This window comes from Centroberyx gerrardi, chromosome 10, assembly GCF_048128805.1.
Source record: "Centroberyx gerrardi isolate f3 chromosome 10, fCenGer3.hap1.cur.20231027, whole genome shotgun sequence".
Classification (NCBI taxonomy): domain Eukaryota; kingdom Metazoa; phylum Chordata; class Actinopteri; order Beryciformes; family Berycidae; genus Centroberyx; species Centroberyx gerrardi.
Genome location: NC_136006.1, coordinates 2171169 through 2185890, shown reverse-complemented (window position 1 = coordinate 2185890; position 14722 = coordinate 2171169). Strand labels below are relative to the sequence as shown.

Here is a 14722-nt window from a genome sequence, read left to right as displayed (position 1 = left end):
CTCTGAGGTTGGATCTGTCATCATCTCACACTATTAGCAGAGGTGTGAACAGACTCCTTTAGGTAGAGAGACGCACTACACAGCCATTAAGCTTAACTGGATGTTTGTTTTGTTCAGTGTGGAAGCAAATCCAGTCTCATAGGCATTGACGAGTCAGGCTGTGTGTGTGTGTGTGTGTGTGTGCGTGTGTGTGTGTGTGTGTGTGTGTGTGTGTGTGTGTGTGTGTTTGTGTGTGTGTGTGCATGCGTGTGTGCATACATGCATGTGTGTGTTTGTATGGGACTACAGCCATCGCATGTTTACGGCCACGATACACATGCAACATTTTGAGGTAGATGTCCTCTGAGGTAGGCTTTGCCAAAGTCATCTCAGGTGGAACTTGGAGTTTTGAATTTACGTTCTGCATACACTCTTAGCAAGACGCAGGCTGCAATTGTTTGGTTTGTAGGGCGTGCCGAACTGAAAGTCCTTTACCCAACGGTTCAAAATGAATACACATGTACGTACCATTATAATAATAATAAGAAGAAGAATCTTTATTTATATTGCACTTTTCTTGTGCTGCACAAACAAAATAAAATAAATTGCTTCACAATCAAGAGAGATGAAAGACCAAAGAACAGAACAATAGATCAGTTAAAACTAAAAGAAAATATATAATAAGAAAAATAAAACACTAAAAGCAAAAAAGATAAGATAAACAGATCCATCCATAGGGATAACAACAAATGGAATAAAATAACAGGCAAGGCAACAGGGTTAAGAAATAAATAGAAGTAAGAGGTTATAAAAAGGCCTTCCGATAAAAGTAAGTTTTAAGAAGAGATTTAAAAGATGATACTAACTCTGCCAGTCTGAGGTCCTCAGGCAGGCCCTTCCAAAGCCCAGGAGCCCTAACGGCAAAAGCCCGGTCACCTTTAGTCTTTAACCTGGACATAAGGATAGTTAGAAGATTCCTGCCTGAGGATCTCAGACTGCGCGCAGGCTCATAAGGGATCAAAAGCTTAGAAAGATAACTTGGGCCCAGGCAAAGCCTTAAAAGTAGTCAATACTGTTAACATGCATTTCCCCTCTCTGTTCTTTACGGTAAAATATGGTTTCCCTTGATCGTGGAGACGCATGCGTATTGGAGGCGTTTTTTTGTTGAGGTGAAGTGATGGCGGTTACTTGAGTGTTATGGCTGTGAACCAAATAAAGTCTGTGAAGTAAATAAACGTTGTGTTTATTAGGACTAACAAATACAATCCTAAAATCAATTCTAAAACGAACAGGCAACCAGTGAAGAGAGAGCTAAAATGGGAGAGATGTGGTCCCATCTTTTAGTTTTAGTTAAAAGCCTCGCTGCAGCACTCTGAATATATTGGAGCCGTTCTACCTCTTTTTTGTTAAGACAGGTAAACAGGGCGTTACAGAAGTGAAGGCGAGATGAAATAAAAGCATGTATAATCCTCTCTGCATCACTGAAACTCAGTATGGACCTAATTTTAGCAATGTTCCTTAAATAGAGAAAGCATGACTGGGCAAGCTTTTTAGTATGTTTCTCAAAATTAAGGCTTGAGTCAAATAGGACTCCTAGGTTCCTTGAGGCAGGCTTAATGTGTTGATTTAATGTACCAAGGACAGGTCGAATTTGGCTGGAAATATGCTCAGTGCCAATAACCACAACTTTGGTTTTGTCTGAATTTAATTGAATTATTAGACAACCAGTCCTTAAGGTCCCTTAGGCAGTTATGCAGAGAAACCAACTTACATAGTTCACTCGGCTTGACTGAGAGGTACAACTGTGTATCATCGGCATAACAGTGGAAGGATTAACCGTGGATGCTAGGGTGTTACTAAGTGGTCGCTAGGGTGTGACAAGGTGGTCTGCCACATCTCATTATCCTACCAACCTTACACCGAGTTTCTCAGAACAGTCACATGTTACTTCTGGTAGAGCCATGGGCGGAAATTACGGGGGGGACAGGGGGGTCCGGACCCCCCCTTCCTGGGAAAAACAGAGAGTTGTCCCCCTCAATATATCATTGTAAACATAACTATATAATTTTAAATAATATAATAATATGCATTGAAAGCACTTGTGCTAATTATAGACACAAAACAATGCGTTTTTAAGTTTCTAAAGATTGCGCCCCCCCCCCTCTCTCCCTCTCATATGCCTCACAGTGGTTTGGTCCACTGCCTACCTGCCTCCCCGAACCCCCCCCACACACACATTAACCCTCGGTACGAGTGTGTGTGGAGGATCTCTGGAAGTGTGTCAGTGGTGGCAGACCTCCAGTAAGTCGCTGCTTCGCAAAGGTTAACTTAAATCAAAGGATGTGTCCGAGATTTTTCTTTACTTCTACCACTCAACAGAATAAAACACATTCACAGTTGTAACCAGACTACATTTTGTTCCGTTACCTCGCGGTTGAATCTCGTGCGTCAGCGTGTTGGCACGGAGCCGCGTCTCCTAATGCATGTGTGTGTATGGAGGCAGGAGGTCTGTCCACAATTAAAATCATCATAACTAACTGAATTTTCGACCGATTTTCAAGCGGTTTGGTTTGTTACAAATGCCAGACATGTATTTATGATACAGGATACTTGGTTAAATTAAAATGCGGGTTTTCATACCAAAATTATCTTTTGTAGATGGTAACAGTAATATTTCTATAATATTATAGGCTATTTAAGATTAACTTACCCTACGTAATTAGGTTCTAAGTATATTCTTTTTTTCTTACTGCATGTAAAATGGCTGCCACTATGTAATTTTGTTTATAATTTTGGAAATAAATGAAGACTTAATTCATAAAAAAGACCCTGAAGTAAGTTTCTGGCAGGCTTCATAGCGTTCTGGACTTTTACACATTGACAGCAAAACATTAGAGATCTGCTTTTTCGGGAAAACTAAATCTAATTAGGCATATATTAGCTTTAGTTCAGTTAATGGGTGTTGCATCTCACCTACTACTGTAAATAACCTGCATGCTGTGTGTGTGTGTGTGTGTGTGTGTGTGTGTGTGTCTATTTGTCAGCCAGCCAGGTCAGTTAAAATGGCAGAGAAAAGAAAAACAGACATCCGATCATTTTTCAGTGCACCGAAACGGCAAGTAGAAAGACCCCAGTAATATCAAAGGCAATTTGATAAAATCTTCATAAGAAGGGAATGAAGTGCTTATGGAAATGTTTCATAATGGACCTCTATATACATTTAATACAACAGTACTTTTGGCGGCACCTTTGGTGTCCCCTTCAGGAATTGCTCTTGAGAAATTTTTCTGTTTATTGTCCCCCCCAACAGTGAAATGAAATATCCGCCCTTGGGTAGAGCCAAACTGGAAGACCCAGGTTTCCCATTCTTCAGTCTTTCTTTGACAGGACCCCTTGGTGTCTTCCTGAGAGACCAGATCTCCTTCAAAGCTGGAGGGTCAGATATGGAATCCCAACCTGTGTGTTTACAGCTGTACGTGTGGCCTTTGAGGGTTTTCCTACTGGTCCAAGATGAGGTGCCTGAGCACTACCCAGTTTCTGTCACACAGCGCATCTTGCAGTCACTACTGAATGACAACTGCTCGCCCTTGACCCTGACAGGGTATGTGGCAGCCATTTCATTTTGGTGTACCAAGGTGGAGAATCAGGTCTTCGGTAGCCATGACAGGTAGTCTGCAGTGACATTTTCATTGTTGACCTTGTGCCACACACAGAGCGTGAATGGCTGAAGTTCAAGGTACCACCTGGCTACTCTGGAGTTTTGATCCTTCATGGCCTGGATCCAGGTCAGGGCACAATGGTCAGAGTGAAGATCAAACTCTCAGCCCAGCAGATAGTACCTCAGACTGTCCAGGGCCCATTTGATCGCCAGACATTCCTTTTCGATGGTGGAGTATCTGGTTTCCCAGGGCAGGAGTTTCCATCTGAGGTACCGTATAGATCGCTCTTCGTCTGGGTCTCCCTGTATCAGTGCCACGCCCATGCCTACCCCAAAGGCATCCACCTGGACCAAGAACCAGCGTTCAAAATCAGGGCTCTGCAACACATGAGATGAGCACATCTGGGACTTGAGGGCCTGAAAAGCAGAATCACATTCCCCTGTCCACGTCACTGGGTTGCTTGTCAGCTTCCGGTAAGCTAAGGTTTGTCAGAGAGGCCGCAATTGTGGCAAAGTGAGGAATGAATCTGTGATACCAACCTACAAGCCCAAGGAAGGACTTTGCCTGAGTCTTGGTGTAGGGTCTGGGACTGTTCAAGATGGCCTCCACCTTGTCCACCTGTGGTCAGACCTTTCATCTTCCCAGCTGGTATCCCAGGTACCCGGTCTCCTGCTTGGCCCACCTACATTTCTGTAGGTTCAGGGTGAGCCCAGCAGCACCGATCTTCCCCAGGACCCAGCACAGGTGCTCCAGGTGCTCTTTCCAAGTCTGTACTGTGTGTCATTCATCTTGCTGGAGGAGAAGCTGTGGTGTGTGATGCACATCTTGCTGGAGAAGCATTAGTTGGGAGTGGAGGATAAGCTGTGCAGCAACTCGCTCATCTTGCTGGAGGAGAAATGGTCGAGAGTGGAGGCTCTACGACGTAAATGCTGCATAGACCAGACCCATTTGACTGACTGACTACCTGAGTGAACAATGTTTGAGTGAGTAGATCTGCCTTTTATTTTCATTTTTGGGAAAGAATATTTTTGGTTGAACTGAATTGAGCTGGATCGAATTGAATTACTTCTTGAACGCTATAATAAGAGTTTTTGTTGGATCATTCTCTTGTTTTGTTCTGAGCCAATTGGACTCTTTCTCTCACTCATGCCATACTGTTGGCTTACTCTACTGACTCTTTGTTGTTTATTTATCATACAGTGTCACCAGGGTGTATAATGTGAACTTATTGATCATGATTCTTTAAATATGCATCCTTTATGTGGGTTTGAGATAACTATACAGACTTATAACCTTCATTTGCCAGGGTTGAGACTGAGATCTGACTGGCACCCCAGAAACTTGTGTGTAGGGCCAAACCATTACAATTGGTCATGGGAAAAGAGTGGAGAAGCACCTGAAGCCTGTGCCCTGCTGGAGGTCTTGAAACCTGGTGGATGTCTTGGCCTGGTGTTGGCAGGTCACGTCTCAGGCTCTCCACATCAATGGCACTAGAGGACCCAACGGAGGATTGCTCTGCTCCTCTGGACTGAGCAGTGGCCTGCAGTGAGGTTCGCAAAAACTGGAGCTCCTCACGGAGAGCGTTGTCGCTTCTCTGCTGGGCAGAAATAAGTCTCTGAACAGTGCCACCCAAGCTGGATCTGACACTAATGCAGGAGGGTCAGCTTGCCTGCCACCCAGAGGCTGTGATGGAGAATCCACCTTGTGGGTTCACCATAAGGTGGATTCCTATTTCAGGAACAGTGCCCTTGGATTTGCAGACAGGGGTGTGGTTCTCATTTTCAAAAAAGGGAATCGGAGGGTGTTTTCCAACTATGGATTCCAGCTATGGAATCACACACACTGCCTCCCTGGGAAAGCCTATGCCAAGATGCTGGAAGTGGGACTCCGATTGTCGAACTTCAGATTCAAGAGGACCGAATTCTGTCCTGGCCGCTTAACAGTGGACCATCTTTTTACCCTCTCGCAGATAATCAAGGGGTCATGGGGATTTGCTAATCCTGTCTACAGGATGATCAAAATTGCTCAAGTCCTCAATGTATCTGTGTGCACATTTACATCAATCCCACTAGCGCCACAATCAGGTCAATGTCAAGGTTTTGGCCTGCAACTCTTGAACCGTTTCACATATCGTCAGACTTCTTTTTTCCCCAAGTTCCTTGGGTCAAGACAAGTACAGTAAATCAAATACAGTACAGTATGGCCAATTTCAACCAATTAATATTTAGTCTTTTATTTCTTCTTTTTTCTGCAATGGGAGGCTAAAGCAGCCCATAGAACCAATTGGTCAATTGTTACGAAAAGTGGCACATCGATAGAGGTCAGTCCAACAATCTATTTTTCTAAAAAAATGAATTTTGAATTCTCAGGTCATGTAATACATTGTATTCAATGGAAAATAGAGCATATTTACACGTCCAGTTTTCGCCTATGAAGGCATCAATCTGGCGGCAAAGATACAGAAACAGGAAGTGAGCCATATCTCTGCAACACTATGTCCGCTCATGTTCAAAATTGCTCAACCTTTTTTCTTTTATTTCTTCTTGTTCTATTATCAGATTTCTTGATCTGAGTCTAACAAAGGGAATTATTTATTGGGAAAAATAAAATCACAAGAAATCAATTTGATTTGACAAAAGTCCTCAATGTAACTGCGTACAATGTACTCTGCTTGATGTGCTTGGCCTCACGAAATGCTGCTTGCAGCTTTAATTTTGTGTTATTAATGATTCATATTATTATTGCATGTTTTTTACTGCATGTTTTTGTTTTTCTGTATATTTGTCTGTTTTGTGCAATGGCAACAAGATAAAAGGCTAAAAAAATTTAGAAAATAAAATTGCTATATAAAATTATACACAAATAATTGTACAGCCCTTGTGTCAAATCATCTGGTGGTCAAATAGCTCCATTATGAAAGCACAAAGGGTCAATGTTAACACTATTTTTGTTGAAGATGGAGATGAAGAAGAATGACAGGGAGGAGGGTCATCAGTCTCCAAGAGGGAGGAAATGTGAGAGAGGGAAGCTGGAGGGAAAAGAAGGGAGGAAAGAGATAAATCAGCTGTATGATAGAGAGCTTTGGTCAGAAAGCTGCCAGACCTCAGCAGCTTCTCCTCTCCTCCTCTCTCTCTGATGATGGAGACCCTGGAAGGAGGTGAACTCTGCTTTCCACAGCTCCTCAACACTTCCTGCAGGAAGCCAACACGTCCTCACTCTGAGGCCATGCTCCTCTACATTCTGCTGTCCTCCATCTCTCTGCTCACCGTGTCTCTCAACCTGCTGGTCATCATCTCCATCTCCCACTACAGGTAGAGATATACTTCTCAGCATAGCCTAAAATACGTTCATATTTCTAAATATTAACAGACTCATAAAAAGAAATGGCTTTGGCTAGTAGGCTACATAGATGTCTTGGCCTTTGATGAGTACATTCTGGTTGTAACAAAAACTATTACAATTCCTTTTACTACAATAACAACAATACTTTTTTGACTGCCACAACTACTATTGATGATAATATGTTCAAAGATTATATTTTCTCTTTCCAGGCAACTCCACACCCCCACTAACCTCCTTCTCCTCTCCCTGGCTGCCTCAGACCTCCTAGTGGGCCTGCTGTTGCTGGGTCAAATCCTCCTCATAGGGGCTTGCTGGTTTCTGGGTGACTTCATGTGTGCTCTGTATTACTTTATGGTCTTTCTAAATGTCTCTGTCTCAGTAGGAAACATGGTGCTCATATCAGTCGACCGCTATGTGGCTATTTGTGACCCTCTGTGTTACCCCACCAAAATCACTAAGACAAGAGTTAAAATCTGTGTTTGTCTGTGTTGGGTCTGTTCTGCTTTCTACAACAGTCTGATTCTAAAGGATTTCCTGAGACAACCAGGCAGGTATAATTCATGCTATGGAGAGTGTGACGTTGTCATTAACTACATTGAAGGAGCTGTTGACCTTGTTTTTAACTTTACTGCTCCCATTACTGTCATCATAGTTCTGTATATGAGAGTATTTGTGGTGGCTGTGTCTCAGGCTCGTGCCATGCGATCCCACACTGTGGCTGTCACACTCCAGCATTCAGTGACTGTAACTGCTAAGAAATCTGAGAGGAAAGCAGCCAGAACTCTTGGTATTGTCATATTTGTTTATCTGATGTGTTTCTGTCCATATTACTTTCTTTCTCTTGCAGGCCAGGATACCTTGAGCGTTTCCTTTAAGGCCTTTTTTATCTGTCTGATGTTTTGTAACTCATGTTTAAACCCTTTGATCTATGCCTTTTTCTACCCCTGGTTTAGAAAAGCTATTAAACTCATTGTTAGACTTCAGATACTGCAGCCGGACTCCTGTGAGGCCAACATACTGTAGAGAGGCTGTGCAGTGACTGAAATCAGATCTTATCTATACAGGGAGAAAATTATTTTTTTCATGTTTTGGTCAAGTAATTGATTTGAAAAGGCTAAAAGTCTGGACAAATTAAAAACCATGTTCCTGTTCTTCTGTTGTATATATATGTGTATATATTGAAAGCTAAATTAATCATGGTGTCTAGTCGAGTCTGTGTCTCCCTCTGCTGTTCATTGTGAGTACTATAATCTACTTGCCATCTTTGCATTGTTCATGTTGAGGCATTGACATTTATGTAAACATATTGGGCCTTTTGCTGACTTGCTCAAGGAAACTTTTTTCAGGGCATGTGGCTTTAGATGGATATACTTTCGCTGTGAAAGGGATTGAGCCTCTGATCTTTCAGTTACAGTCTCTCTAACCCTGTCTTGCAATGTATGTACATAATATTTAGTGTTAAGTCAAAAAAGATCATTTCATTCTTATTCAAGTTGTTCTTTAATAGTATATTTCCCTCTGTGTTGCTGTGTCCATCCTTCCAGTCACAGTCATAAGCATTATTGTCCCTTGGATTTGAATTAGACCAGAAACCTCTGACATAAGATGAAAAAATGTAATAATCTAAAAATGATAGAGATGAACAACAAACTATGTATGTTTTAGATCTATATCAGAAAGAATATATTGTGGTATATTATAATACATAATCATGTTATAAAAGAATATTATTTAATTCAATTGTCCTGTATCTTTGACACAGATTCATTACAATAGAAACATTTGCTACTCTTACACCTAAAAAGCAAAAAAGAACAGAAGTGAAATAATTAGTCACAAATCATGATTTCTATTAGACAATGTGTGTTTCCCTCTGCTGTTTATTCTCAGTACTACACTTCAAACTGCCTGGTTGTCATCCTTCAGACCTATAAGTTTGTTAAATTCAAGCTGTTCTCCAAAACACTAGCCTTAAGAATAGAGAAGGCCCTCCCACATAGTATTTTTACAGGTAAAAAGGATTTAATAAATATTTGGGTAAAAACGATTTGGGTTTACTAATCATTTTAGGTTATATCAACTCAAATTTAAGCATATTATTGCTAAATCCAACACATTTTGACAGTTTTTCATTACCCTTAACTTAATTTTATTGTGTAAATTTTACTTAACTTATTCAATAAGTTTTAATCAATGTTGTAGGACTTTAAATCTATTCAATAATATTACGTGTCACTTTGTTGCCACAATTTTATTATTTCTAATCTACTCAATAATATCACGTCTCCTTTTTGTCATAATTTACTGAAGTAGTATTAACACCTCATCATGCATAATAAGAACACCAGGTCACCTTGTCAATACATTTATTTCTGGAACTCAGGACTACAATAAGTTTCCCCAACTAGTTACAATTATTAAAAGTGCAAAATAGCATAATACAAGTAAATTAGTGAATATTTTCACAAACATTACTTCAAATAAGCGTACTGTGTTAGAAAGAGAGAAAAAAAGGGGAGAGTGAGAGAAGGGGAGAGGTTGTGTGTGTGTACAGAGTGTAATTTGTCAGATCAGCTGCCTGTGCATATGCAAATATTTAGTTGAAAACATAAAGGAGTATGACTCATCAAAAAAATGTAATAAAATGTTTTCTTCCATGAGATATCTGTGATTAACTGAACTGCAGTCTCAACAAAGTTTACATTTTTTTTTGGGTATGACGCAATCATGCCCAGTAACCTCTTAATTACCTCTGCCAAGGAGGTTATGTTTTCACTCCACTCTGTGAGATGTTGGCTTTATCAGACACTAAAATTACGTCAATTGTGCTTTTGGCAGTTTCAGATATTCTGGTCAGATTCCTAATTATTTGTGTCAGATCGAATAATTTACAGAAATTCATGAGAGCATCATAGGTGGGACAGGTCTTATTGGATACATCTGTATTAAAATCACCAATCAGAATGCATTCATTTGTGTCCGAGCCAATGCAATTGGAGAGTGCGGTTTCTAAACTGTCATAAAAATGATTCTGATTGGGCGGCCTGTAACACACCCCCAGCAGCAATGGTTTCGTTTTGGGAAGACGGATATCCAACAGAATTATTTCATTGTCGTCTTCTACCTCCGATCTAAGACTAAAATCAATGTCCGATCTAATAAAAACACAAATCCCCCCTCCATTTCTGTTGCGATCTTTACTAACTAGTGAGTAATTCACTATGTTCACCTCCGAGTCATTAATGGTGGAATCGAGCCAAGTTTCGGAGAGGCAAAGGATTCCCACATGGGACTTGGGAGGGGCGGCTGTGGCTCAGGAGGTAGAGCGGGTCGTCCACTAGTCAGAAGGTCGGTGGTTCGATCCCCGGCTCCTCCAGTCCGCAAGTCGAAGTGTCCTTGGGGAAGATACTGAACCCCAAATTGCTCCGATGGTTGCGCCAGCACCCTGCGTGGTAGCTTGCCGCTATCGGTGTGTGAATGGGTGAATGTAGGCATGTTGTAAAGCGCTTTGAGTGGTCGGTAGACCAGAAAAGCGCTATATAAATGCAGTCCATTTACCATTCTGCAAACTTTCAATCTCTAGTTATTAAATATTTTTGTCAAGAAGTTGAGCTAACTCAAAAGCTGTGTGTAAACAGTTACCAAAGGATTTTAAGTTGGGACAGGCGTTTTTTGTTTACAGTGTACGTGACTCGTACGACAGGTCTGGACCACTCGTAAATGTTGTTCGTACCTAAGAGAAAATTCTATATACGAGAAAATTGGTGAATGCGGCAAGTTCTCTTAAATCGCTTGTACGAGTGATTTAAGAACAAATCTGTTGGTACGAGTGGTTCTTGCATGAGGCCCAATGTTAGGAAGAGTCTCCTTGATCAAGATGAATATTTTGCCCAGGCTACTGTATCCATTCCAAATGATTCCAATTTCTCTAAACAATAACACTATTAAGACAATACATAGCTGGTTCAGAAAATGTATTTGGAACCAAAGTCCATGACTAAAGTTTGCTAAGTTACAATTGCCTTCAGACAAAGGTGGAATGGCTGTTCGTAACATTGGATTATACCGGCTGGCTTCTCAGTTTCGTTATCTAGTAGACTGGGACTCGGTCAAGATATTGAATCATTCAATCTGGGAAAACCATTATCATTAGCTAGCCTTTAAATCAACACTAAAGGCTTGGGATATGATTAGGAAATGGGAAAAATAACTAATATATTATCACCACTTACTATAATACAAAGAAACACTGATTTTCCTCCAGGTATTTAGGATAATGGATTTTCTTTATGGGAAAAAGTAGGTATTACTATATCTTGAAAAACCTCTTTGAAAGAGAGAGAATGATGTAATTTGACCAACTAAAGTTTAAATATAAATTACCGCAAACACATGTTTTTAGGTATCTACAAATTAGAAGCTTTATTCAAAATCAAACTTGCCGCAAATTTACTCTGGAAATATCACCAATTGAGCAATTACTTTATAAAATATACAGTAATAGGTGTATATTGGGATGCTGCTATGAGGCACTTTGTAAGACTAGTAAAGTAAAAGATGCAACTTCACAAACATGGACTCAAGATCTTGGGGTTGAGATAGATGAAGCCACATGGGTAGAGGTGTGGGATCATGCCAACAACATATCCATATGTAATAGAGCAAAGGAGTTACAGTTTAGGATGCTGCACTGCCTGCAGATATCACCTCAACTCAGAAATAATATGGTTAGCCAGATATGTGTATTAAGTGCAGTACAGAGGTTGGTAGTTTTATACATTGTGTATGGACGTGTTCGCATTTACAGGGTTTCTGGGTTAAAATAGTTTCAAAATATCAAAATTAAACTTGGTGTCGGCCTGAACCCAGTATGCCTTTTGTTAGGAATCCCAGACCACATGTTAAGGGGACTTACAGAAAAAGATTATTGAATGTGTTAACCTATGCTGCACACAAGAGTATATTGTTAAGATGGATTTCTGATAAACCACCTACAATTTGAGAATGGCATAAGGTGATATTTGACCTTTTGCCTATGGAATTTAACATAATGCTCTAGAGGTAAAATTGACTAAAATATGGACTCCATTCCTCAATTATATAGGACCTAGAATATCAAGATGTATTCTGGAGGGTACTACCTAGACCAAGGACTGTTGCTTGAATTCTGTATGGGAGTCTTGTTGGCTGAGTTTTTTGTTTTTTTTATTATTATAATTGTGAGACTTTAATGCTGAATCTTTAGCTGTGCTGTGTAACCTGTTCAATGTTGGAGAATCTGTGGCTGTGTTATGGGAGGGGTAAAAAGCAAAATATGTGTATATGTGTTTGCTATGTATTGAATACATAATTAACAAAGAGAAGTTTAAAAAAAACAACTGCCTGATTATTTACAGGGGTTCCCAAACTTTTCCCCACGATGCAGCCGAGGGCATCATGAGGCATATTCAGGTCATTCAGTCGTTAACACTTTGTGAGATGGCCTCTAGAGGGCGTATTTGGCTGTGAGATACAGTGTTTCCCATAGGTTTATCTGTGACACACCACCACAAAATCAAAAGTTGGTAAATGTATAGAAATAGATCTCTTCAACTTCAACTTTTACCAGAGTATATTTTTATATGAGTATTTGCACTTTTACTTGAGTAAGGAATTTGAGTAACCACCTCTGCCTACGTCTCACTGACTTTCAGTAGGGAGGAAGAATCTTCTGGAACCTGCATGAAAAGAGGGTCCAGTATTTGGATTGACTGTGTATTACAGTGGCCTTCAAACTGCCTGGAGTCTGGAGAAGAGTCATGGAGAATCGAGACAAATGGAAAGACATTTTTGGGACATGAAAAATGCCTCATGGGATATCTAGGTATCTCTTCTAATCTCCTTAGCCAAGTGGGTAGCTTTCCTCATTTCCAGGTAGGTAGAATTGACATCTGGATCTCTTCTGCCCCTCTGAAACACAGGAACAGTACAGTAACAACAACAACAACAACAACAACAATTCTCAGGGTCTCCTTGTCTTAGTCCTAGGGCTGCACAATTAATCGTATATTAATTGAGATTATGAATACGGCCACAGTGATATGGTAATCGTGAAAAGACGCAATTGCTTTCCATTTGATAGGCTACTCCCGCTGTGTCAAAATCAGCATGAGCATCTTTTAAGAAGTGTGAATTTCTCTGTTTGCGGTAGCCTCCAGACCAATTTGAGAGTTAGGTCTCAATTAAAATGAGTAACATTGAATAAGAGTTTGTTTTATGATGCTGCTAACAGGAGCAATGTGAAGTTGAAAACATATTTACTTTGATTTATTGATGTTTAAAGTGCAATTAAGTCATTTCAGTGGTGCACCGCCATAATATTGGCATGGCCGCCACAAAACCAAAACTTGGTCAATGTGTAGAAATGTATCTCAATCGGTCTCTAATGCGCCTGATGTGCGCATCACGTCATGTCTGTTATTTGGCAGTGCACAGACTCACATGTGTTAGTAACGGGATTTGTGAACAGTAATTGGAGATGTGTCAAACTGCACAACAAGAGAGAGTTAACATGAGTGCAGTACAGCGACTGGCATATTACACCGGTTTATCATTGGATTCCACTGAACACACTGCTGTTACTGTAGGTAAGGACAGGTAATTAATCCTATTGAAATGAACAACATTAGTGTTCAGAGTCAACAGTAGTGTTCTCTATCGTTCTCACCTGGGTTACATGACGTGGATAATTATTTAAGACACTCCAGATGTGCTGGTTAGGGCTATAAGTAATCCATGCTCACACCAAACGATGACCATTTGATTCCACTCGCTGAAGTAATCCAGCAGGCTTACACCAAAGTGGGGACCAGCGTTGCCGGGAATGCCTGCTCACTGGACTCATGCTGTGGTGACTTCATGGGCTTTATGACATTTGTGCTGCTACTAAACATTTGTGCAGTCCTACCAGCAGAAACTGCATCCAGCACCTCCTTTGGAGAGGCTGTCCTGGATGTGCAGCACTACAATACAGCAATGCATACTAAAAGGACCAAGCCAATCTCCAACAGTTGAACCCAAAAAGTGATTAAAATGCATCTTTTCAACACAATAACACTCATACTGCAGTTACACGTCTTAAATAGCTATGATCAAACAATTATCACAACATTTCAGTTAGTCCATTTGATACTTTTTTAGCATTACTCACACACTCGTTTACTTTGCAGTTGGCGGTTTTCTGCCACGTTCATACGTTCATGTCATATGAGAAGAAGCAGAAGAGCGGGATTTTGCTGCTTCAGCTTGAAAGCATTCGGGATGGCCACATCCAAAATCAATTGTATTTATTCATTTAAAATGAACCCTGATGAAGGCATGCTGCTTGGTTTTTACTGCATCAATAAAAGTCTTTTTGAAGAGCATGCATCTAGCTCCAAGAGTTTTTGTTTTGTTTTTGCCTTTTTCCCCCCTTTTTTGCCTTTCCAGTTATTTCCTGTTCATGCACCTTGGTGGACAAAGTTCGAACAGTTTTTTTTTCTCTTGAATTTAAAATCAACCATACGTGAATTGCAACAGTGTTGCTCACTTTTAACTAGGGTTGATTGTATTAGTGTGAATATAATTAATAATTTTGATTTTGAATACCTTGGACTGCCAACATTGGTGGATTTGCTGCTATGTATAGTGCTGGTTTTGACACACTTCCTCAATTTGTGATGTCAGGTTGAAGATATTGGAGCTGGGTTAGTATCCTACTTGTA

General features: G+C 40.5%; 2 protein-coding genes across 3 annotated transcripts in view; one reads left to right on the top strand and one right to left on the bottom strand.

Annotated features, from left to right (window-relative positions):
• Positions 1 to 6863: 6863 nt before the first annotated feature.
• On the top strand, positions 6864 to 8003 carry LOC139913432 (trace amine-associated receptor 13c-like). Its single transcript, XM_071901445.2, has 2 exons — positions 6864 to 6949; positions 7190 to 8003. The coding sequence occupies exons 1-2, from the start codon at positions 6864 to 6866 to the stop codon at positions 8001 to 8003; spliced, it is 900 nt and encodes a 299-aa protein (XP_071757546.2).
• A 4590-nt stretch (positions 8004 to 12593) lies between these two features.
• Positions 12594 to 14722, bottom strand: part of LOC139913437 (uncharacterized) — a 10582-nt gene continuing 8453 nt past the window's right edge. For both annotated transcript variants that reach the window (XM_071901450.2, XM_071901451.2), the window contains exon 6: positions 12594 to 12929. In XM_071901450.2, the coding sequence (XP_071757551.2) occupies positions 12840 to 12929 (90 nt within the window). In that variant the 3' untranslated portion in view covers positions 12594 to 12839. The remainder of the gene's footprint in view (positions 12930 to 14722) is intronic.

Coding starts and splice junctions, on each gene's coding strand:
- LOC139913432 (XM_071901445.2), top strand. CDS start 6,864: ATGCTCCTCTACATTCTGCTGTCCTCCATCTCTCTGCTCACCGTGTCT. Junction 6,950..7,189: donor ATCTCCATCTCCCACTACAG/GTAGAGATATAC, acceptor TTCTCTTTCCAG/GCAACTCCACACCCCCACTA.